This window comes from Sarcophilus harrisii, chromosome 1 (assembly GCF_902635505.1).
Source record: "Sarcophilus harrisii chromosome 1, mSarHar1.11, whole genome shotgun sequence".
Lineage (NCBI taxonomy): Eukaryota > Metazoa > Chordata > Mammalia > Dasyuromorphia > Dasyuridae > Sarcophilus > Sarcophilus harrisii.
This window is the reverse complement of record NC_045426.1, coordinates 234988810-235014155: the sequence shown is the minus strand read 5'-3', so window position 1 is coordinate 235014155 and position 25346 is coordinate 234988810. Positions and strand designations below refer to the sequence as shown.

The 25346-nt window shown below is 33.3% G+C and overlaps 1 protein-coding gene across 4 annotated transcripts in view; it reads left to right on the top strand.

Annotated features, from left to right (window-relative positions):
- Positions 1-25346, top strand: part of SEMA6A (semaphorin 6A) — a 172415-nt gene that overhangs the window by 132996 nt on the left and 14073 nt on the right. For 2 of the 4 annotated variants that reach the window (XM_031938773.1, XM_031938784.1), the window contains exons 16-19: positions 2018-2076; positions 5120-5140; positions 5277-5327; positions 10252-10416. In XM_031938773.1, the coding sequence (XP_031794633.1) occupies positions 2018-2076; positions 5120-5140; positions 5277-5327; positions 10252-10416 (296 nt within the window). The remainder of the gene's footprint in view (positions 1-2017; positions 2077-5119; positions 5141-5276; positions 5328-10251; positions 10417-25346) is intronic. The other 2 variants (XM_031938795.1, XM_031938806.1) reach the window with 2 other exon arrangements.

The window sequence follows — 25346 nt, the reverse complement described above, 5'->3', positions numbered from 1 at the left end:
GGTAATCCCAATAGGGGATAGGACTCCATAATATCAGGTGATGCAAATTGGCAAGTAGTGAATTATCTTGAGGTTGGTTAAAAATATAGAGAAAGAAAACACAGGGGGCCTTCAAACATTCCCCAGAGAGAGGGAATGTTAGGAACATGTCTAGACCATAATAAGACAGCACTTGAGTTACAAAAGAGTAGGATGCCCTGTTAATGTTCTTGAAACGGTTTGTTCAGACCAAAGGAGAGTAGCTCTCTTTTCCTTTCCCATTATATTACTAAAGAGAGATTATATTATATCTGTAAAACATTGTAAAACAGTGTATTTGTACATTGAGAATAGTATTTATATCAATAAACCTTTTCTTCTGCACTGGAATACAATTAATCTTATTACTCCACATGTAATCAATCAATTCTTGGCAAGTCTCTAGAAAGATGACTGTTAGGAAACCCTTCCCCTACTATATACGTTTTCCTTGGGTTGTTAACCTTCGCATTAGATTCTTTATTAACACTGGTAAATAGTGTAAAAAAAACTCAGTGAAGCAACTGAGGTGATTCATGGTAATAATGGACATACTCATGAGGCATAATATTTTCCCAGATAGCTTCCATTGTATCAATGGACCTTTCTTTTATTTATCTTGTCCTTTATTTTCCTAAGACCAAAAGCAAAAGAGCTGAGATTAAGCATTGATTCCACATTTTCCCTTCAGGCCATTTTTCTATTTCAGAATCTCTGTAATTTCATCTTCAATCATCATTCCTCTAAAGAAAACCATTTCCCTTAAAAATGTAGAGACAGAAAGATAGGCTGCATATTTAGTTAAAAGAATCTGTACTGAGCTATTACCAGATCTTAAAAGTCAAACTGGTAACTAGTTATCAGAATTTTGAAGGAGAAGTAAAACTGTGAGACTTTAGAAATTCATTTCCATTTATATAAATTCACCAATAGTAGGGGAAATAATGGACAGGTACTGTCCTTGAAAAGTTTTCTTAACCAGTGTATTTGCTCTCTCCATATGGTAGTACTATATGGTAAAAAGTCTGATTTTTCTTTAAACAAAGAAAACAGAACTGATACATCCAAAGAGTTTTAATCCTTTCAAAGTAATCTTCTTGAGAAATAAAACAATTATTTCAGTGATGCTGGCATTGCTGAAAACATGTTTGGTGCCTTCAGTACATTCTTTTGAATGGCAGTAAATCTTTTTCCTTTAAAAGGGCATTTGATTTAGAAATCATCAAAATTAGTAAATAAGATTATTATGAAACTAAATAGTTCTATTTAAAAGTTTTTTTTTTAGAAATTTGTTTTGTTTTTAAACAATTATATAAAATAGTTGTAGAAAAGTGAAACTGGTTTTGTTGTAAGGCACATACATTTTTGTTGAAGGCAATTTCAAAAGAGGAGTTATACTCTCAGAAATGTTTTGAACAATGGCAGCAATATGAAATCTTTCCAAAAAACTCCTTTGAAGATCAAAGAGCATGTGGACAAAGTTAATAAACTAAATTTTTAAATTTTTAAAATTTATATAAATTTTAAAATTAATATAAAACTACTATTAAAATCAGTCTCATTATTTATTACATCTCATATAACTGAACAGGTTCCCAGTGACCTCAAAGAAATGGAGGATGTTGAGGTACTCTGCATCCACTCTCTTGAGTCGAAACCCAAAGTAGAATACTGATGTATGTTAAGATATTGTTTCTCCATTGATTTCTGTGATTCTGTACATAGGTTTCATATATAAATGAAATAATCATCTCTAAACAATAATATAAATTATCTTCAAATATTTTCATAGAACTTATTCTTTTAGTTTTCACCTTTTTAGAGCCTTCATATGGAACTGTTAAGGTAACTTATCAGTCTTTCTAGCTATCCTTCCTAATTTACTAAATTTGCATTTTTTTTCAGTAATGAAACTTAAGGATGTTTTCTGAATTATTACTCATACTATTGTGTTTCTTTCCTTCTTCCTTCCTTCCTTTCTTTCTGCTTTAAAAAAAAGACTGGCATTTGAACAGGACATAGAACACGGCAATACAGATGGCCTGGGTGACTGCCAAAGTAAGTTAAGTTTTTACCAATGTTTATCTTGGGTCAAAGAGTCTCTATGGATGCCCAAAATATTATTGCTTGCATGCTGCTGATGTTGATGGCACTGAAAAGCACATTAGCAACAGAAATCATTAAAATAACTAATAAAAAAGGGATGTGTATGTTGGGGAAAGGAGAACGGGAGGGAGGACCTGACGCACATATGGGTACATGTTTCATAGCAATTAAATGTGGGAACAAATTCAGCTCTAAAATGCATTATTATTGGACATGAATTTGTGTCTGTAATTCCAATATTAAACTGAATTTTCGTTCCTTTTATGATGTGCTATCACACAAAGTCTCAACCAAATGTAGTCAAAAGACAGGTCATTGCTTTTGCTAGAAATTTCTAACTTAGGTAGTTGAGTTATTTTTGAGTGTGAAAGCTCAGAAATGAGAAGTCAGAATGTTTTTGTGCTGGAAGTTCTGCTCTACTTGAGTACATTTGCTAAAAATTATTATTAAAAGTACTACATTTTACAAAGTAGGACCATGTCTTTTGTCATTTGAGCCTGAGGTTCTAGGGGATAAGGAAAACAAATCTCAGAAATAACGAACTAAATACTTAGTAGTTGTAAATATCAAATATCACTTTTTGGAAGATGTTAACCCACAACTTTGTGCTGACCTCTGAAGGAACACACATACAGACTTTATTTCAAAGAACTTTTAAAGAAACTTTGTATTCACAGTTTCATAAATAACCCATGTCCTTAAGGAGAAAGTGAACTGCTGCCATCTCTTACATTCAATGGAAAATAACTTTTGATCACAATGATACAGAATAATGAATGTGACAATACTGAAAAATATTTTTGTTTTTTTATTTATATGTACTAATTAAATGCAAAAAGGAACTAAAATATCCTAATTTAAAAAAGAAAGTTGAAAAACTGCCCTTAATTAAGAAATTAATTTTTCACATTAGTGAAAAATTGGTACTTGGCCATGTGACATTGTTTTATATTTGTGATATCATAATGAAATGTCTATATATTACTTTTGAAATATTCTCAGAGTCCTAGAAATTCAGAGTTAAGATTACTATTTCATTATGAACTCACCTCTTTCAGAAATGTCTGATAACCAGGTACACTAGAATCATTTACAATAAATCTTTTACTAAAATTTCCTAGCTTATGTGGATTCACATCAAGACTGTAATACTAAAGCCAATATTAGTAACAAAGTCACATCTCCTGTTCCTACAGATGAAGAATTTCAGGCATAAGGAAATGAATAAAGACATTCCCATCAGAGTAGCATATATGAAAGTGAAATAATTGTTTATGTATACCTGCATTGTGTTGATTATGCATATTAGAATGTGCTCAGGGTATAAGATAAATAGGCCCTTAATAAACTTTGCTTCTTCCTATTGCCCTTCAGTCCCATTTTCTTCGGATGTTATTTTTGTAGGTAAACTTTAAGTGTGTTTGGCTTGAGGCACATTTTTTTCTGTTTTCTTAACCTTGCAATGTGGGAAGCAGCAGAAAGAGGATGATTTCAAATATAAGGAAGCAGAATGGAAATCAGAGTATCAAGGTGGTTATTGGAAGCTGAGTGGTATGTTTAGAAAAATCCAAAGTCAGTCCTGAACTCTTGAGAATCTGGGATTAGCTACATTTCCATTCATCCTGCACAGTCTTCACATCTCGCATTTTGGCAGAGGCATTTTACTTCAAAAGAAGCAATCAGTGGAGCTCTGGAGCCCAGACAAGAATGGAACAATATAAATAGTTCTGCATTACAGAAAGAGAAATGAAAGAGCATTTACTTTGTATTGATGATTACATGCAATCCTAGTGGGTGTTTTAGTTCAATTGAGGTAGTGTGGCTGACAGATAGAATACAAGATTTGGAGATTTAGATTCAAACTCACCTTGGTCAATTACTAGCTCTATAATTATGAGCAACCTTTCAGATCCTGAGTTAATTCAATGAGGTGAAGATGACTGCATTCTTACTACCTTCTCCAAAGGTTTATTATAAAGAAAGTACTTGGCAACTTCATAGTACTATGTCAATCAACAAGCATTTATTAACAAGAATTTATAAGAGATTATGATCTATTGGAGAAAACAACATGTAGATTCAAAAACTGTGCAAAGACAATATAAAGTTAGTTCTAGATTATAGCAGTACATCAAGGCAGGGGATGAAGAGGGGATTGATGGTTGATAAGGAAAGGCTCCATAGAAGAGAAAGCATTTGATTTGAGCTTTGAAGGAAATTAGGGATTCTAAGAATGGGAATGAGGAAAAAGCACATTCCAGATATGTAGAGTGAATATATATAGAATAGCTAGGCATCTGGTTTGTCTGGCATTTGACTATCAAATAAAGGAGAAAAATAGGTTACACATAAATGTTATTGATATTATTAATAACAATTCATCAATATGTTATACTCTGGGCACAAAACATGAAAACAACAGTTATTGTGTAATATCACTAAACCTATAGTCTTTTTGATTACTTCATTTGATTCCTCACAAAAAAACTTGGAGGTAGGAGATAGAGATTATTATTATCCTCATTTTACAGATTAAGAAATGGAGACTGAAACTGGTTGACTGTCCAGATTCACACAACTCAATAAGTTATCCAGACACAGTCTGAGCTTGTCTTCCTGATTCCAAGACTAGCATTCTATCCACTGTGTCACCTAGTTGCCTTTAGAAGTCAACTTATTGTAACCTGTGAACCGTGTTAGAGAATAAAAAAATAATAATAATTCTTCACTCAAGTTCTCTTCTAATGCCCCATTGTGGAATTGGGGTGATTTTAGATCCTCAGTGGTAAGGTCCATAGGGCACAGGCTCTTAATACATCCTAAAAGGCTGGAATGATTTTGAGTTTTGGCCTGGTTATCATTGGTCATATTATTCTCTCTGTTTAACTAGATTCAGAGAAGAGTTTTGCTATCTTTCCACATAAAATTTCTGGAAGTCAATTAAATAATTAATTCATTATTCGTGTATTAAGTAACCTTCTTTTTTGTCTTTCAGATTCCTTTGTGGCACTGAATGGTAAGAAAATGTTACTCACATAATTTAATAGCTGAGAAAATCTATTTGAGGGCATTTTTCATTAATCTGAGTATTTTTAAGCCTTGGATTTCCTTTTTTTAATTGATTTTTTTTATCCTGGTTATTTCTTTCATAGACATTTCAACTCCTTCACCAGCTCATGAAATGTCTTACCACACAGTGCATGGTCAGTTTATGAATATTTCTAAAACTTCTCTCCAAGCTATTTATCATAGTAGTAGCTGATAGTTTTCATTCTTTAACATCAGAAAATGCATCATTTATTATTTGGGGGCCCAATTCACTAAAATTATGGTTTAAAGTGGTTCAAAATTTATTGGTGAAGCAATTGGTGCCAGTAATTGAATCCTAAATAGTTTAATTCATATAACATAAATATCCAAAACATGTTCTTGAGGGAGAAATTGCTTGTGAGTAAAGTTATACTTATTGGGAAAGAGTAGCATTTGTAACAATAAGATACCTGCTAGACTGATCAAACATTGTGCCAGAGTAAGCAATTCTGACTCTCAGGATTTCCATGCTCAGGGGAAGGCTAATATGATATCTAAGCAATAAACCTGATATTGGACAGGAATTTCTAATATTATCCATTAGAATTCAGGGACAAAATCAGCATGACTATCTCCAAATATACAATTTATTTGCAAATCCTTTATTTAAATAGGAATTTTTTTTTACATGAGGAAATAATGGGAGAGCAATGGAATTGATATGTGGATAACTTGAAAATCTCATTACTAAAGGTCTTCCTGAGTTTTGTAAAATGTATGCATAATGAAAACAGAACCATATAGAACAAAAGCCTTAGTTGATAAATTGAATATATTAAGCCCTTTATTTGAAAAGCAAGAGATACCTCTCACCATTTCTAAAGGTATCTTCCTGCCAAATATTTTACTAATAAGCATGACTATATCATCAATATGATAGTAGAATACATATGTATAATATTAAATTTAGATTTTTATGGAAACTGAATGATTCAATAGTACATTCAGACCTTTTATTTCTTTTTTTTCAGCTATGATTTAAATATTATATTTCTTCTAACTATAGTTATAGTTAATTATATAGTTATAGTTGAAGGTGAAATATTATCTACTGATAATGAACACTAGGAGGAAACTCACTAAAGTAATACTATCCTTTTCCTTACTTGAAGAACAACACAATTATTTGCTATATGAATTTAAGATAGAAAGAGAGTTTAAGTTTAGTTGGGTTTCTGTGTCCAAATATAATCATCAAATATTATTCTCTATATGAGCCCTCAAGACTGATCTCTCATTTGTTGTGAAATGGGTATAAGTAGTCTACTGGCTACAATGAGCCCACCATATGAGGAGTAATGTATTATGGAAATAAAAGAGTTTATAACAAATCATCCAGTGGGAATGGGCATGTGTATACAAAAGAGACTTCTATTTCCTATCACTTGCAAAGTAGGGAAAATCAGTTCCTAAAATGGTATCAGATGGAATGGAGAAACACAGGCCTACCTTCGAATCCCAAATTCCCTTTTATTTACCAATCAGACATGCTGAGACAAATTGTAACATGGAGTCACCAGGTAATTTTTCCTGCTGGGAAAAATTGAAGTGTGGAATCCTGACCCTTCTATGATGCATAACTGCTGATCTCATTCTTTTTCCCTGCAAACTCTTCCCCATTATCACATGATTAAATTATAGATCAACCCTCAGAAAGAGGACATTTACTAACTATAAACAGGTGCTCTCATGGACAAAACAGAGGTCTTTTCACATATTGTTTATTTTATAAATGAATGCAAAAGACTTATCTGTTATGAAGCTAATACATTCATCTTGGTCCCAACTACCATAACACTGTGAGAATTCACAGGACTCAAAACAAAAACTAATGTTTGCTATTTTCAGGGTTCCTTTCTGTCAAGAGCATGAATCCAAAAAAAAAAAAAAAAAAAAAAAAAGGTATGAAGGGGAAGCAAGTTGAATGATGATTTAAGCTATGAACTTTTCGCATTTACAGTGAAAATACAATGTTGAGCTCAGATCTATAAATAGTTAGGCCTCCATAAAACTAATATAAGCTATGGAAAGATTGTTTCTAGATTCAACTAAAATTATTCAAATCCCCCCAATTGTGCAAAAACATTGTTAACTTTAGCTACATAAGCAAAAGTACTATTTTAGTGAATTGGGCTATAATTATTTTCCCTCTTTTCTTATTCTGTGTTGATTTAGATTCTCGTGTCTAATTAAATTGAAGTAGTAGTTAATAGGATAGAGTGCGAACTCTCTTAACCTCTAGAATCTTAATGATTTGTGGATATAGAGAAACAATAAAGTGCATATTGAGCAGTCCATTTTGCCTTAAAAGAAAAGTATCTTTTTGACATTACGAGAATAATTGAGCAGTTTCCACTTACAGAAATATGACCTTTCTCATTTGACTGCAGAGCCCACTGATAGTAACAAAATTATAGTTTACAAATCCATCTATATGGAGTATAGAATCTACAAATGAATGCCTGTTTTTGTAGCTTTATTGTAGTTCCAGAAGTCTCATAGGAAATGCATAATGATACAACCTCTTACCTCATTATAAAAAGAGATAAGAGATAGTCATTAAATCTTTTGTTTTAACTTGGAGAAGAGATGACTTTTTTTTTTTTAAGATACGTGCTTAATCATGCTCTTTCCACCTTGCATTTTTAAAAATTTTCAAGAAATAGACAAAGTATTACTTTTTCAGATTGCTTAATTTACTCTAAAAACAGGTTGTTTATATTGTCCTCAGAAGCACAAGTTTAAAAAAATGGCTGCCTTGATTTCTTTAGCTGAATAAAGCAAAAGAAACATGGTTTCTCTAAATTTGCATATAAGAAATCTTGTCTGTGTGTATACTAGACTAACATTTTAGTGATAGAGAACATCAGCTGATCTTTTACATTTGTGTAAAACCCTCTTCTACCTTACTACCATCTGGTCCACATTAATTTCCTCTTGTAGCCATAGCTTTCCATTACCAATGAGCTCTCCATGTATTTGCAGCATATGGTCCAGGAAATCTTTTAACAGAAAATGTGTCCCTCAGGCATATATTTCCCCAAGATGACCATATTTAGAAACATTCTCCCTAAACTGTACTTACGGCATTACCATAAAATCACCCCTTGAACATTGTTAAATGGAAAGTATACAAAATGCATATCAATGTGGGTTAAAGAAATCCCTGCTACTTGGTGGCATGTGCTGCAATTCCCAGCTCTTCATAAAACTATTGTTAATTGTTTTCTCATGTTGGAAGCTGAGTTCTATATTAAGCTGGACCACATATTTCAGTATAGCAATCACAAACCCAAGAGTGCTGTAATGGAGACTGTGTTTCAGATCTCAGGACAAATGAGTGGGAATGAGAGAAAACTCAATTTCCATTTCCTAGACTCTTTTTCTATCCCTTTACTTATTAGAACTTGAAAATAAGTGCAGGGGTTACAAAATGGAGAAATACAGCAACTGAAAGCTTTTCTATCTACAAGTACAGTTCCTGAGTTTTTAATGAACATGTTTTAGTAGTTAAATCTAAATCAGATTTTTGCAAAAAAGCGGATGTTTGAAGTTGTGTGGGGGGCTCAATAACAAAGTTGGATCTAAAACCACTTTGCTGAAATGTTACCCATGCCTTCAGCAATGTGTTATGGTTGCTGTGCAATTTTTTTTTTTGGGAGGGGGGGAGAATAGGAGATAAAATCCTTGCTTTTTTTTTCTCTTAAAGCAAAATTTCATGAAGAAAAAACTCAACCCCTTTAAAAAAAGCATTATTTATGATCTATATTATTCAGTTGTAATAGTAGAATCCAATTTACTATTAAAGCAGATAAAGAATAATATGGGCTCTTTGTCTCTCCATCTGAAATACAGAATGCTTTATTCATTATATTTAGGATTATGACAACCCAAGGCTGGAGCCAGGGTGAATTAATTGTGGCTCTCTCCCACTTCCATATAGAATTCAACAGTTAAACATTCACAATAATTATACTTATATATATTTTACACATTGTCCAAAAGGATGCTACATGTTAATTAGCTAAAACCAAGGACACTGCTTGAAAGCCACAGAATGGCAACATTTCATTTCTACCAAAGGCTGAGTACATTCAAGTTTCCTTAAATTGAAATCACATCTTAATAGAAGCAACTGCTTTTTCACTGACACAAATTAGCATTCTAACCTTGCCAGGTGATTATTGAAGGGCTCCCACTTATACACAGGAGGTTGTTAACAATCATTTAATGCTTTTGCCATAACTCCCCTTCATGTCAGGCTTTTTCTTGAAATCATTCTCCACCTGCTACCTCTCACCAAAACATTTTCCTTTTTAACCTAAGTCCTGTGGGCGAGTCTGAGGCCTCCAGTATATGAAAAGCAACCTTATGGTATCATTCATTAACAAATTTACTTGTTATTAATATATCAAAGACTGTATCTACTGTTCTGTACAATACAGACAGTGACATAATGACCCATCAAATATGCTGCCTCAACAACTTATTGTAACAGGATGTGACAACTGTTTTTTCAATAGTTGTAGAATCATAGAAAGAATTTCTTCATGCTGGGTGGGGCTTGGATGGTTTAAAAAAGAGAGAGACCTTTTCAGACGGCACTATTTTATCCTGTAAGATGGAATTTCCATTTGAGCATAGTTAGTGTTTCAGAACATAAATCTATAAGTAGATTCAGATCTTGGTTCTCCCATTTACTGTCTGATATTGGGGAAATCTATTCGTCTCTAGGTCTCTATTTCCTTATCTTTAAAATTTATCTTCCTTGTGGAAACTCATTTGAGCCTTACAAAGATTTTGTGAAGTAGGTGCTATTATTATTCCCATTGCTGATGAGGAAACTGAAGCAGAAAGAGGTTAAGTGATTTACCTAGAAGTATAGGATTATATTTTCCCTCTAGAATAAAGACAGGACCCACCAGAGTCTTCAGTTAACTTCTCGGCAGCTTATGTGGATCAGCTCTAAGCTGTCAGAAAAAGGGATGGATAACTTATAGGTGATGTTTTTCCTAACTGTATCTGTGATGAAAACAGGGCACTCCAGTTCCCTCTTCCCCAGCACGACCACTTCAGATACGACGGGTCAAGAGGGTTATGAGTCTGGGGGACACATGCAGGATTGGAAGGATCTGCTTGGTTCATCTGACAGCACAGATCCCTTTGGGGCAGTCTCATCCCATAATCACCAAGAAAAGAAGGGTAAGGCCTTGGAAATAACTCTTCCTGTGGGGAAAAGGGTGGTGGGGAAGACTTTGTAACTGCTTCCAGCTAAATCTTAGTAATACTTCATAAATCTTCATTGCATGGTTATTAAAAGCTTATGGGAAAAGTCAGAAACAAAATACTCCATTTTATGCCTTAACCAAAAATATTCACTGAATGAGGAAACCACACAAAACAAATAATACAAGAGTAGTCTCATTATTATTGGAAGAGGAAGAATTAACACCTTTGAAATTAAAGTTTTCTCAATTAAATAGAGGGAAGCTTAGCCTTAAGCAAAAACTGACTGAGATTAATCCTTTCCCCTTTCATCTCAGTTTCCTTTAGTGATGTTTTTTCCTCCTTTTACCTTAGTAGTGAAGATAAGTTGAATTAACCTAAAATACTGGTAAATTAATCGACAAATGGAAGGAAAGAGGCTTTGTGGGTATAAAGTCTATTTAAAAAAGAAGTATCAGAGATCCAGTCTTAGTAGTAAAAAATGAAGATGCATAAAAGCAAAATACAGTAACAAAAAGAGCAATGAAAGTTTAAGATAGCATTTATTTAACAAATGCATTTTGCATCCTTTTGCTTTGTAAATGTGCTAAGCATTAAAGGAAAAAACCCTAACTTTTATACAGTATCACCATTTGACACAGAGCACTGAGAAATTGTCCAAATGATCAGGTTCCAAATGCATAGTTTAATGGTGTTTGCATAGAACCATAGCTTAATATGCACTGTAATTTATCCTTAAAAATGAAAATTTAAATACAATTTAATCAAGCAGAAATATTTGTTAAAAATGGAAAGGAAGCCAAAGTAAATGAAGAGTTTATACTTTAAAATGTCCAAAATTTTCCTTTCCTTTCTTTGGTCAACTAGGGACAGGAAATGTAATCTTTTTTCACCATTTGTTGGGCCTCATTAACACATGCTACTTTAGTCACAGCTGCAACCAAAGAAGCCTTTACTTGTCCAGAAAAGAGTCTTGCAAATCAGAAACTGAAAAGACCAGTTATTTTCCTTAGCCTTTCTACTCCATTCAGAATTGTTTACTCCTGTCTGCTTTCAAGAATTTGGTCCAGTTCAGTGTTTTGTATCTCCCAGGGATAGAGCTGACACCTTGACCCTACCATTATAATGTTTTTGACCTAAATATCTTTTCCTTTATTTCTTCCTATTTCCTCTGCTTTAGTCCTCTGGTATCAAGTTACCACTATTCTTCTTCTTCAGAATATATAGGGATATCTTATGTCCTTCTACTGCCTAGTTATTGCTTAGCGAAGTCCTTTTAATCTTTCTTTGAGGGTGTCTTCCTTTAACCTTTTGCAATATTCTTTAGCCTTCATTTTTGGTTATATTCCCTGCCCCCTAATGTAAGCAAATTGTTAGTCTGGCCTCATCAGTTTCATTATGTTGAAGGGGTACTTGGTGTCCTTAACCTCCCAAGAATATACCATGCTAATTTGTGAGAGGGTAAGGATCTAGTCACAGCAGGTTACAGGATACATACATTAGCTGTGATTTGTTTTGTGTGGTTCTATGTCCCAGAATTATTTCCCACATCTGTGCCCTCAATGCACAAAAGGCAACTTCTTCAAAACAATTTGTATATGCATAGACGTTTCCTGAAATGAAAGAAAAATATTAACAAAATGTTTAAACTCTCAATTGTAATTATTTTCACTTCAATTCACTAACTAATGGGGTTGGTAGCTTGCTCTGAATGGGTATCTCCCCAGGGAGCAGAGATTATCAAAGAGTCTTATTAACACTTGACAGTTTAAAAATTCTGCATTGTTCATTCTTTGGGGTCTAATTATGAATATTGACAAAGCTGGAAGCAGTCTACATATTGTCAGACAATGGTGGCAGAGGTGATTGCGTGGGTCTCTACCATTACCACTATTCATGTGCTATTAACTCCTTGCCTTGCCCAATCAAATGTGGCTTTTGCAGCACAATTGATTAAGTGCTTTGGATGGGCAACGCCAATGAGTTGTTATGCAAAATTCAAAAAGAATTTAGCTTAATGTTTGTTTTTGTTTTTATCTTTGTACCATGATTTTATTTCTTCTCCTCCCCCCCCCCACTATCCACCCTTGTAGATTTCTTTTCTTTGAGCATCCATGAATTTCTTTTAAACTTCTGTTTCATTTTGCAAAGTGCTCTGTGATGTGATTTAGTAATTGGGTTATTCTTTTGAACATGTTTTCTTTCATTTCTTGTTCACATGTATGTCTCTAAAACCGAAGTGATTCTTAATCCATTTGCTTCTTTATTTTCTCTGATCCTGGTACGTTGGTGATGTCACATCCATCTGTGTTCAGCATCTAATTCGGTACAAGTGTCTTTTTGGTCATCTGCGGGCCACTGAAAAGGGATGTTCTTTAAATGGGTTAATTCATGGAAATGTGACATTTGTGTGCCCACAGCTTTGGTAGCTAAATATACTCTGGAATTGTTTCTAAGATACCTCTCTTTTCTTCACTAAGCAGAAAATGATATATTGGATAGACAAGCTAGGAGGAGTCAGGTGTCTGATTCCCTTTTTTTCTTTTGACTGGCTACAAAGATCAATTAATAAACACAAGCCCTTATCTAAATGCTGCCAATTAGAGAGAGCTATCCTTAGTAAGACTGCATTTCCAGAGTATGTTTGCTTTTGTTTTCGTTTCTTTTTCTTGCTGTGTTTTCAGTATTGATTTAATCCTATATGTTTCTCACCTTTGTCAAAACACCGTTCACTGTTCCTTGCCTTGCACAATTAAACTTTCCCTTCTGCTGCCATTGTATTTAGTCTCCCCTTTCAAAATAATAAAGACTAGCCCTCTGTCCCTCTGTGGAATGTTCCAAGGCTTTACCCTCTACACTGTAACATAACAATCCTGTATGCATGCAAAGTCATACTAACAAAGCCCAAGAGTAGATATTAAAAAAAAAAAAAAAACTACTCAAATGTGTTGCCACAGAAAATGAAGTTCTTTTCCTTGTTAATAACTAACTGACCTTGCCCTTCCTTACCCTACTAGCCTTTGTGTAATGTCCCTTGTCCTTACTACTTTTTAAAAATTGCTTGATAGCTTTTAAGTGCTAGATTCTTTAGAGGGAGCACAGTTAATGGCTCTGCTTTATCTGGTACCTAGATATCTATAGCCTCTATCTTGTCTTTTAGTCACAAATGACAAATTAGATGCAGCCATGACTTTTACTTTATCAGTTCCACCCAGGTTTTAAATTTTTATTATTTATCTTATAATAACTACATCACATTTAAATATGAGCTTCACAACCCATTTAGTTTTAGATTATACTTTTTTTCCCTCAACATGAAGAGGATAAGAAATATTTTTTCTCTTAAGTCATGTTGGTACTACCACAGCTCCCAAGTGGTCCATTGTTTCCCACCAAATATAGACATATAGCATGGTTATAAGACTAGTTTCAAAGAAAGCAGGTGTATCTTCTTCATTGGTTCCATCAGAATTAGTGTCACCATTAAGGGATACACAGAAAAAGTTAGAATCATAGAAAGAATAAACAGTATATTCTAAAACATTCTTATCTAGATTTTATTCTGTAATATTCTCATAGGTTGTAGAAAAGCCACTTGAAAATTAATATTCAGAAATACTCTATTCTTGAAGCATTTCTACTCAATCACAAGTTTTAGGATTGGTTTATATATGCATATTATGGGAATCTTCTGAAATAAGACATTATTTTACTTGGAAGGAGATATTATCACTATGGCTTGAGATGTGCCTACTGTACTTAAAGAAAAAACAAGTAACAGAATTAGATCACTAGTTAAGTGAGCAATTTAAGTCAAACTAACATATGAGTAAGCTTTAAACAATATACTAGTTTTATCAATCACATTTCTAGTTTGAGTAGGTACACACTTGAGTCATAAAAAGCTATTAAAGGGAGGGATGTTTTACACATTTTACAGGGAGTCATAACTAAATTCAATTTCACTTCAAATTTGATAAAAAGAATTTTTCGTAGTTCATTTTTATTTTATTTTCCTTGGAAACTTTACTGTGGCTTAAAGTAGTAAAGATTCCAGTCTGATCCATTCATTGCCTGATTACCTAGTGTTTTTTTTAAATAGCTTTTTATTTACAAGATATATGCATGGGTGATTTTTCAGCATTGACAATTGCAAAACCTTTTGTCCCAACTTTTCCCCTCCTTCCTCCCACCCCTACCCCCAGATGGCAGGTTGACCAATACATGTTAAATATGTTGAAGTATAAGCTAAATTCAATATATGTATACATGTTCAAACAGTTATTTTGCTATACAAAAAGAATTGGACTTTGAAATAGTGTACAATTAGCCTGTGAAGGAAATCAAAAATGCAGGTGGACAAAAATAGAGAGATTGGGAATGCTATGTAGTGGTTCATAGTCATCACCCAAAGTTTTTTCGTTGGGTGTAGCTGGTTCAGTTCCTTATTGATCTGTTGGAACTGATTTGGTTCATCTCATTGTTGAAGAGGGCCATGTCCATCAGAATTGATCATCATATAGTATTGTTGTTGAAGTATATAATGATCTCTTGGCCCTGCTCGTTTCATTCAGCATCAGTTTGTGTAAGTCTCTCCAGGCCTTTCTGAAATCATCCTGTTGGTCATTTCTTACAGAACAATAATATTCCATAACATTCATATACCACAATTTATTCAGCCATTCTCCAATTGATGGGCATCCACTCGATTTCCAGTTTCTGGCCACTACAAAGAGGGCTGCCACAAACATTCTTGCACATACAGGCCCCTTTCCCTTCTTTAAGATCTCTTTGGGATATAAGCTCAGTAGTAACACTGCTGGATCAAAGGGTATGCACAGTTTGATAACTTTTTGAGCAGAATTCCAAATTGCTCTCCAGAATGGCTGGATGTATTCACAATTCCACCAGCAATATATCAGTATCCCAATTTTCCCACCTCCCCTCTGCATTATCTTTCCCTGTCATTCTAGCCAATCTGACCTTACCTAGTGTTTTTTAAAAATGAGGTTCGGTCAAAACCATATCTTTCTACTTGGTAAACATATATGATTCACCTTCTCTTTAGTTCTTTTGATACTTATTATTAAGCAGAATTTTGCAACTGGGGATAGTGATTTAGTTTTGCTTTAGATAACACTGTTTTAGAAATATTTCCCAAGTTAACCTAGCCAAGGAATATTTGGGAACTTCAAATATGCTTGTAGAAACTTTAAATGTTGACTGGCACTTAGTACCTGGCATAGTACCTGGCACTTAATAATTGCTTAATAAAGGTTGATTGATTGAATTTGTAAGGGGAGAGGGTATGGAGACCATTGGAATAAATTTTTCAACAGAATGGAAGAAATTGTGTCCATTTTTACACCAAAAATCCTACATACATACATTTTCAGGTCATAGATAATTTTATATTTAATGTTTGAGATGAAAACAATGTTACTAACATCAATATGGGATTCTTCATTTGACCTAAAATAGCAGTGCTCCATGGTAGTTTGGCAATTACTTTAATTAGATTAGTTGAAATGGCCATTTGTTGTTCCAAGTCATAATTTTTTTCTATTTCAATACCAAGTTTCCAATTCATGAGCATTCTCTCTAATAAGAATGTTTCTTAGGATTCATAAGAACTTTTTAAAAAATGAATAGCACTGAGTATCTCAACTATAGTTTGAGAGAGAAGGATAGGCATATATAGTTGGCCTTCAGGGTTTTCTCCTTTGATGCCCAAAATCTAGGAATAACTTAACAATTGCTTGTGGATTGAATGAAACCCTCTCACTACATAGGTAAGTACCTATATCCTATGCTGCCCAGTACTCAAGAAGCACTGCAAGTACCACCATTTCCATTCTTCTCTTTCCATTAAAACTTATCAGTCAAACTTGCTCAGGGGTTTTCTACCAAGGACAGAATGTATATAAGCTAAGATGTTAATAAATGATAAGAGCCTTGATATATGATCTCACCTGGAAAGATTAAATCCTGCAAAGGCAGAATTCAAATTCAAGTTCTCTGACTCAGTCTGATGCTTTTTTCTTTACATCATTGATTCTAATAAGTGGAAAAGGCAATCTTCAAACTCTATTTCTGTGCTAAATATTGATTTTTTTTCTAGAGAGGGAGTATTTATGATCAGGGAAAGAAATGGATTAGATATATAGTATAATTGGTCAGAGGCAAAGAACAAGAGAAATGAAAATAGATTTGATTTTTGTCTGTGAATTAGCATATTTATAATTTTCTATAGTTTCTTGACATATTATAATTTTTAAACATACACATCAAATAGGGATAAGGTAGGGGTGGTAGAAATATTGATTTGAGGTAAGATTAAATGATGCAGTAATATCTAGTTGATCCAAGAGAGGGTCTAGAGTCAGGATAAACGAAATTTTAAACTTTCCCTCTATGACCATGGTCATCACTTATTTCAGTTTTAACTCCCTCGTTTACAAACCAAGGATAAAGAAGTTCAGCAATCCCTACTTCACTGAGTTGTTGTGCAGATCAAGTTGAGATAATCTGTATAAAGTACTTTGGAAGACTTGCAGTATTCGAAACATTCCAGCTTTTTATTTTTAAATATGATTGAATCATTAGAAGAAATTTGATTTTAAAATAATATGACTAACATTTACACAGAGCTTTAAAATGTCTTCTATATTATTTCATTTAATCCTCACAGTAGTCCTATAAGGTACAATGCTATTACCATCCCCATAAAAACAAACTGCTGTCAATTGTGAATGATAAAATTAACTAAATCTTTGCTTTTGTACATTGACACTCCCACTAATTGCCAGGCAAATTGGTTGAGAGATTCTTATCTGTTTTGTGAATAAATAACAAAAACTATTCTATTGAGAGTTTACACTATGATTTTAAAAAAATCTAAAATTCTACAGATAAGTAGAATATACATTTAGTTACAAAAAACAATAAATCACCCAATTATGTGCCTTGAATATGATGAAGAGTAGTTATCTTTTAAAAATTTGATAATTCACAGAAGAATTTAAAGTGATTCTTTAGGAATATGTAGAAATAAAAATGCTTCAGACCATAGAATGATTAAACCTATTATTTTACCTTTAAATAATCTCAACTTTATCAAATGTTAGTTTAGCCAGACTTTATATTTCTTCCTAAATTATGTGATTGTGTGTGTGTGTGTGTGTGTGTGTGTGTGTGTAAAATAATGGAGGTGCACAAATTTAGAAACTTCTCCATCCCAAAGGTTCCTAAGAATTTGTGTCTGAGCTGTAGTAAAGCCTTCTAAACTTCTATTTGTTGGCTCAGCCACATTCAGACACACTGTACATTGATCCTGAAATAGTGATGTCATTTTGGTCCTTTTTAAGTATAAAGAATAACAATTAGAGAGATAGGTAAATAATTTCAATTGTTATTTTAGTAGCATGTTAAATACAGAGATGGAAGATATGCTAGAAATTTTTTTGGTCCAAACATCTTATTTTCTAAATGAGTAAAATGAGGCTCAGAGATATCTTTTGGTCCTTTTTTTTTCTTTTCCTTGAACCATTTGTTGGCCTTTCCTGTTTAATTTCCCATTTTTCTATTCCCTAATTTCCTGTGTAATTTCTTCTTCTTTATTCTAGATAAATAGATTCACAGATAGATAATAAATGAGAAAAATGGGATTTAAATCTAGAATTTTGGATTACAAATTTAATGCTCTCTTCAGTATACAGAAGTGAATTATAAAGGGAAGACGTGAACCTTATAATAGGTTTGAAATTGAATCATAAAAAGAGAGCTAGAAGTCATCATAGTAATAGCACTGAAGAAGGTAGCACAATGCTGAGGAGCCTGGCTTCTGGTACTCCATCACAAGATAGGCCCCCATAGTTGTTGGTATTTGCTGAACATAGCTGTGGACACCTGAAAAAGTAGTATGGAGTTATCATTGTTTAATCTAGTTGAAATGAAGTAATTTCTTGAATTAATCAAGGAGAGAAATTAAAGGTAGACATATATGGATACAAAATACACTCTTCCTATATGTAATTATGTGTGTATGTATATGTAATATATATGTCTATTTTATATATGAGATATACATATATTATACACACACACACACACACACATATATATATATATATATATATAAAGAGAGTATCCTAAAAGTCTGCATACAGTTTTAATTTAGTAATGTTTGAAATCAATTAATTTAAAGCTTTAATGACTTCAAATTATACAAACATTTTGGGGGCACCCTATATAATAATAATGACAATAGTAACTACCTACAATCAGTACCATTTTTCTCAAAGAACACATCTAAATAAGCAAGGAATATTATCCAGGTTAAGCCTCTAGCAGACTGTAGCTCTAACTTGGTCTTCTCTGTCATTCAAGTTAAAACTGGGTATAATGAATGCACCAGATAAATGTCTTTTTATTTTGTAAAGGTTTAAGTCTTCATGTAGTAGCATCTCTATCCCAAGTAAAATCAGTGATAAGCCTGAGATGGACCAGAAAAAGAAGAAAGAAAGAGATTTTAGAATGAAAGAAGCTTACATAAGAGGAGATAACATCAGCATTCACTTTTATGTTATTAATGTGCCCTTGTCAAAGAAAAATAAAAAGGAACACCTATTTCAAGTTCATGATTTTTCTTGAAAGAAATGAGAGAATGCTGTAGCAGGCCATTTACTAGGGCTCTTAAATAAATTAATTAGTAGTTTTAGTGTATACATCCATGTTGGTGGGAGGGGAAAATTGAAAAGATCCATGTGGGTGACTCTAATTGTCCTTTCAGTCATGCAGGCATGGTCATAGATTTGGTCTAATTAATTCTGTATTCTTTTGGCAACATACTGGATTTATCTAAGGTCTTGATGAGATTGTCATGGAAAGGCTAGAAAAAATAAAAGTTAAATGTCAGCAATGTTGAAAGTTAATTTCTTCTCTCTGCTTGTCTCTGTCTGCACACAAATATTTGGATCATGTTCACCATAGGCAGCACCTGACCTTTTTGTCTCCCATTAAAACTTTTACTCCAAAAAGAAAAGAATTCTTAACATTATTATTATGTGATCAGTTATTTAAATAATTAAAATTTCTAAATCAAAATTATCTCCTTGGTGTATAAAAGAACCATTCAACTTTGATAAATGTAGACTAATATAATTTTAAACCACCTTTTCAATTCTTTTTCTGACATCATATTTCTCTCTTCTCTCTTTTTCTCCTTCCTGTCACACTATCTTTTGCTTTTTTCTCCCCATTTTTACACAAGACATTCTTGATGTCTGAATTAGTTTAGACAACTTTATCCTTTTTAAGACCTATGCCTTGATTATTAGACTTAATCTTATTAATGTAATTTCTGGGATGTTCAATAATTTATGCACTAGTACAACTTTACTCCATCCTTTTAATTATTTACTTTTAGTCAAAACTTTATTTTTTTGCCAAAACTTAAAAAAAATTTAACTCTGAGGATCAGTTTGTTTTTATTAATTATAAATATTGATGAGAATATAATCTAAGGTCTATATTTTATTTAGAGACTAGTTTCAGAGTTTAAAACTACTGGATAGTTGGTATTAGTTAATTGGTCTTCTATAAATATTAATAGCTAACTGTAACATGTAATGGTGAGAATTGTAATGATCAAATATGGTAAAAAAAAAAAAAAAAAGTAAGTGAGCTATAAGAACATTTTCTGAGGTTAGCATCTCTTTTCTTAACTTTGTACATAACTAAAGTCTTGAGAGCATAGGAGGGGTCCAGAATACTTAACAGAAAGAGATAAATAAAAGAAAGTAATGGGGTGAGAGAAGGAGTAGAGAAAGAGAGACACAGAGACAAAGATTATTCTGTAGTCTCATAGAAATACGTGGAAATGCAGTAGAGAAACAGAATTGTAAAGTAACTCTCTCTCTCTCCCTCCCCTTCCCCCCCCCCCCCCCCGGCAATTGGGGTTAGGTGACTTGCCCAGGCTCACACAGCTAGGGAAGTGTTAAGTGTCTGAAGTTAGATTTGAACTCAGGTCCTCCTGACTTCAGGGCTGGTGCTCTATCCACTGCGCCATCTAGCTGACCCTAGGGAATCAATTTTAATGAAAGATTTTTTAAATGTCTCATAATTTTAGAGCCTTCCCTCCATTCATTATTCCCCATTTATCTTATATATAACTTTGTTGTACATATTCATATGCTTTTCTCCTCCATTATATTGTAATTGCCTTGAAATCAGAGACTGTCTCTTCTTTTTGAATTTCCATTACACAGTACAGTTTCTGGCATAGAGTATGAGTTTAATAGATGCTTATTGACTAACTAAGGAAAATTTTAATTATTGTCTCAGCTAGTTTTAAATTTCTTGTTCTAAAAAGTAGTCTTTCCCTTCCATATATTCATTTGAAATTACATTTTCTCACAAAAGTAATTATGAACCATACTTGAAATAACTGAGATTGAGAATAGTTAAATAGTGATTTTATTAGTAGGGAAAATAATGTCAAGAAGCATTGAAGGCATTGCATCATTCTTAATCTTTTAGACATTTCAAAGCATGTGGTTTCTAGTTACAGTCTCTCATTCTTAATAAATAATAAATTCTACAGAACATAAGCATCTCCCAGTTAGATAATAATTATATGCTAAGTACTGATGAATTTTGCCCACTAGAATTTAGCTTATAATGCACATAAAATTTCCAAATGTATTTTTCTGTATTTATATGTAGCTTAGAGGCACAAATATAACACACTGGACTTGGAGTCAGGAAAGTTCAAATGGGACCTCTGATACATGCTAGTTGTTGATCTAGGCAAGCTATTTAACCTCTACCTTAGTTTTCTCAGCTCTAAAATGGATAGTAATGATAGCACTTACTTCTCAGGATTGTTGTCAGGATACAATGAGATAATATTTGCAAGGTGTTTTGCAAACCTTCATGTAAACATTTGCAAACCTAGCTATTATTATAGATTAGTAAAAATTTCATATAACTTAAAAATGCTTCCTCTAATCCTCGGAATTTAGAAGCAGTTGAACAAGTATTTTTTTCTTACATGCAAGCATTTTGTTTGTTAAATTATGATTAGTAAGTTATAAGTTCCCAAGGGTTTTTCAATTCTCTTTTCTCCTTTATTCTGCTCTCCAACCAGGGGTAGATAGCTGGTGACCAAGAGAATTATTCTTTATTGTTACAGTTTGGAGTTCCCTTTAGGAATAATAGAATCAATTGTATCAATGGTGCAATCACTTTTTATATCTATAGAGTGTTCTGTCCATCAAAAACAACTCCCTTTAAGCAGTACAAGTATTTTTTTTTGCATAAAAATTACAAAAACAAATACTTTTAAAGCTAAATAGTCATGAAGAAGTACAAAATTACTAATTTTTTGGTCAAAGTATCTCAAGAAAGTCCAAAAATACTTTGACATCTGCTTTAGGATCTGGAAAAATTAAATTGGTTTTGTTATAGATATGCAATTTGGACCAATGTATTATTCCATTGATAATTTAGACCCCTATTTTCTTTCATTATAAGTTCTGAGGAATTGGGGGATTGTTATTATTTATAAAAATCAAATGCAAATTCCCAAAAGTTGAAGTTTGGTCATGTGAAGAATTCACAATAGCCATTCTCTTTGACAAAAGGGAGATTTATTTAGGAGAATAGATTACAGACAAAATAAAGGATTACACAATAGACACTAATAATGGCAAATAAGAAATAGAGTTGGGTGAGTATAGAAAAAAGGTTTTAATAATTAATGGTGGAAAGGGCAAGTTCCCTAGTGGAATTTGCCATTTATCAGGAGAAAGGAAACACTTCATGAGGTTAGGCTTGGCAGACCAAATCCTGAAAGGGACTCAGCACCCAAAAGAGGTAGTTAGCTATAATGAGGAGAAGTGGGTTTGGAGAGACACCACAAAGCATGATGGAGTTAGGAGAGATACTACATGGCATGGGGGAGGGTAAGGGGAAAGATAGCATGAGACAAAGTGCCATGGCAGACTGACCCAAAGAAGGACAGTGAGTATGGCATGGCTCTAAGTAGATTTTATTAGGAAAATTTAACCTCAGAGACATTCCGGGAATTTCTGAAAGGACATGGCAAGAAGAAGATGCCCAAGACTCCTTCAGAGGGTGGGTCTCATGGGTTTTGACATAACTTGGATTTCTGACTAGACAATCTCCTTAGAGAGTGGGACCATGGAGCAAAACTGATCTCTATCAGTACCTTTTCTCTGCTTGTCTCAATGACTGATTTTTCAGTTTCTGCCCAATACACCATTCAGGACCTTATCACAAGGAACTCTTTGATTAAATGAGGCAGCATGATACAATGAAATATTCTAGATTGGCACTCAGAAGTTCTTTTCAAGTTGCTGGCCGCTTATTTAACATCCCTTTCCAAAGCTGTTCTTTTTTTAAAAATCTTATTTTTTTCTTGTAGTATACTAAAATCCCTTTCCACATAAGTGTGCAGAGAAAACATATGTTAGTGAATAAAGAACTGACCTCTAAATCTAAGAAGACCTGAATTCAAATCTTACCTCTCTAATCCATGTTGATTGTGTGATTCCAGGTAAATTATTCAATTGTGTTCTAAAAAAATCTCTTCATTCTAAATTACTGACCTGCATTGATAGCACCAAAAATAGAATGGCTGATGAATCTCATGAGAAAATTTGGCAGCAAAATCACAGATTCAGTCTCACAAATCTCTAATTATACCTTAGAACTCTACTATATAATATAACCCCTAAACTGTGGCATTCATTATAGCATGTGATAATATTTGTAAGATTAAATGGGATATTTGTAAGGTGCTTAGCAATTTTTGGCACCTAGTAGGTGTATATAAATGCTGGCTGTTATTATTAACATGGGCCTAACATGGAACATATTCAAAGCAATCAAGTTGCCAGGAGTTAGCAAAAATCTCATTAGAGTATGCTTGTACTATGGATCCCAAAGACTTTATTATAAAGGAAGACTAACTAGTATAGTTGCCAGTTTACTGAAATTTGTTTTTTCCTCCTTGATTTTGTAGAGGAGAAAAAATATGGAATAGAATGCAATAGAAAAATAACCTAAATAAAGAATTAGTTGAATTTTGTAATTTTCTAAGTAAATCTATTTCTGGTTATATAGTTTTAACTCCCTATAAATTCTCAAAGGAAGATGAGACCAGGAAGTTAGAAAATATAAATGCTTTGTCTGGTTTCAGAATCAACTTTGATTTTGGGTTTCTAGTCCTATTTGTAGTAATATAGCAAAGTGAAGAAAAAAATAAACATGAACACTTCCAAAGCTATACAAATCTGAAATAATCATTCCCCAATATTAGACTTTGCATTAACAGAATACTAAGAACCAGAATCATCCATATGGGCCAACCTGACAATCCATTGTATATACAATGATTTAGAGATGATGACTTAGAAGGGACAAGGGACAAGTCACTTCTTATCTCTGAGAATTGTTACTCTTCTTGAAAAAATTAATGGGAAGTTAGATGGCATAATGGGTAAAGTCCTGGGCTTAGGATCAGGAAAACTCATCTTGCTTTGTTCAAATGTAGCTTTAGACATTTACTAAATACACCCTGGGTGGGAAACTTACCCTGTTTGACTTAATTTCCTCATCTATCAAATGAGGTGGGGAAGGAAATGGCAAAAACAGTAGTATTTTTGCCAAGAAAATTTCAAGTAGATGCAAGAAGAATCTTAGATGACTAAATGACTCAAGCTTGCATATCTATGGTATGTTAAGGTCTCTTCACAAAAAGCTCATGAGATGGGCAATGTAAGAATTAATCCCATTTTATAATTAACATTCAGGGAGAGAAAATTGACTTGACAATGGTCATAAAACTGACATCAGTCAAAGCCACATTTAAATCTAGATCTACTGATTTCCAGAGTAGTATTGTGAGTATGTATGTTTTTTTTTTCTTACTACACCAGAGGGATCTCTAAGACCATGTCCAGCTCTAATATTCTATGATTCTGTGACTGAATTGAGAATAAGAGGGAGAAAAACCATGGTAGATAAAAACCAATTGCAGAAACTAAGATTATGTGGTGTGGAGAATAAAAGGTATACGAAGAACATAGTGACTGTCTTAAAGTAATTGAAGGATTATCAGATGGAAGTGGAAGGTGGGGGCATTTTACTGTGTGTGTGTGGGTGTGGGTGTGGGTGTGTGTGGGTGGTCCTAGAGCACAAAATGTGAAGCTATGGTTGATAGTTAAAGAGGTAGACTTGCTATTCAATATATGGGAAAACCTTCTACCAATTAGAAATGGTTAAAAAAATAAAACAGATAGCTTTGGAAAGTAGACTTCTTTAAATGAGCATTGAATGACCACTTGTCAAGGTTATTGTAGAGGGGATTAGATTGTACTTGATGATTTCAGGGATTACTTCCAAATGTGAGATTCTGTGATTTGTGACTAAAAACATAAGCAAACTATCCATAATGGGGGTATGTCACTGCCATTGATAAAAGAGTTACATAAATGTTTTTGTGGAGGGAAAAACACTACCACCACCACAATATTTTTACTTGAATGAATTTTATACAACCATCCTATTCTCTTCCTACTCTATAAATGGCATCACAGCAAGAATATAGCTATTTATTTTATTTATTTTTTTATAAAGCTTTTTATTTTCAAACCATATGCATGGATAATTTTTCAACATTGACCCTTGTATAGCCTTGTGTTTCAGATTTTTTCCTTCTTCCCCCTACCACCTCCCCTAGATGGCAAGCAATCCAAGATATGTTATACACATTAAAATAGAATATAGCTGTTTTAAAGGTGATAGCACTTAGCACAATGCCTGCAGTACTTAGTACAATGCCTGGCATATAGTAGGCACTTAATAAATGTTGATTGATT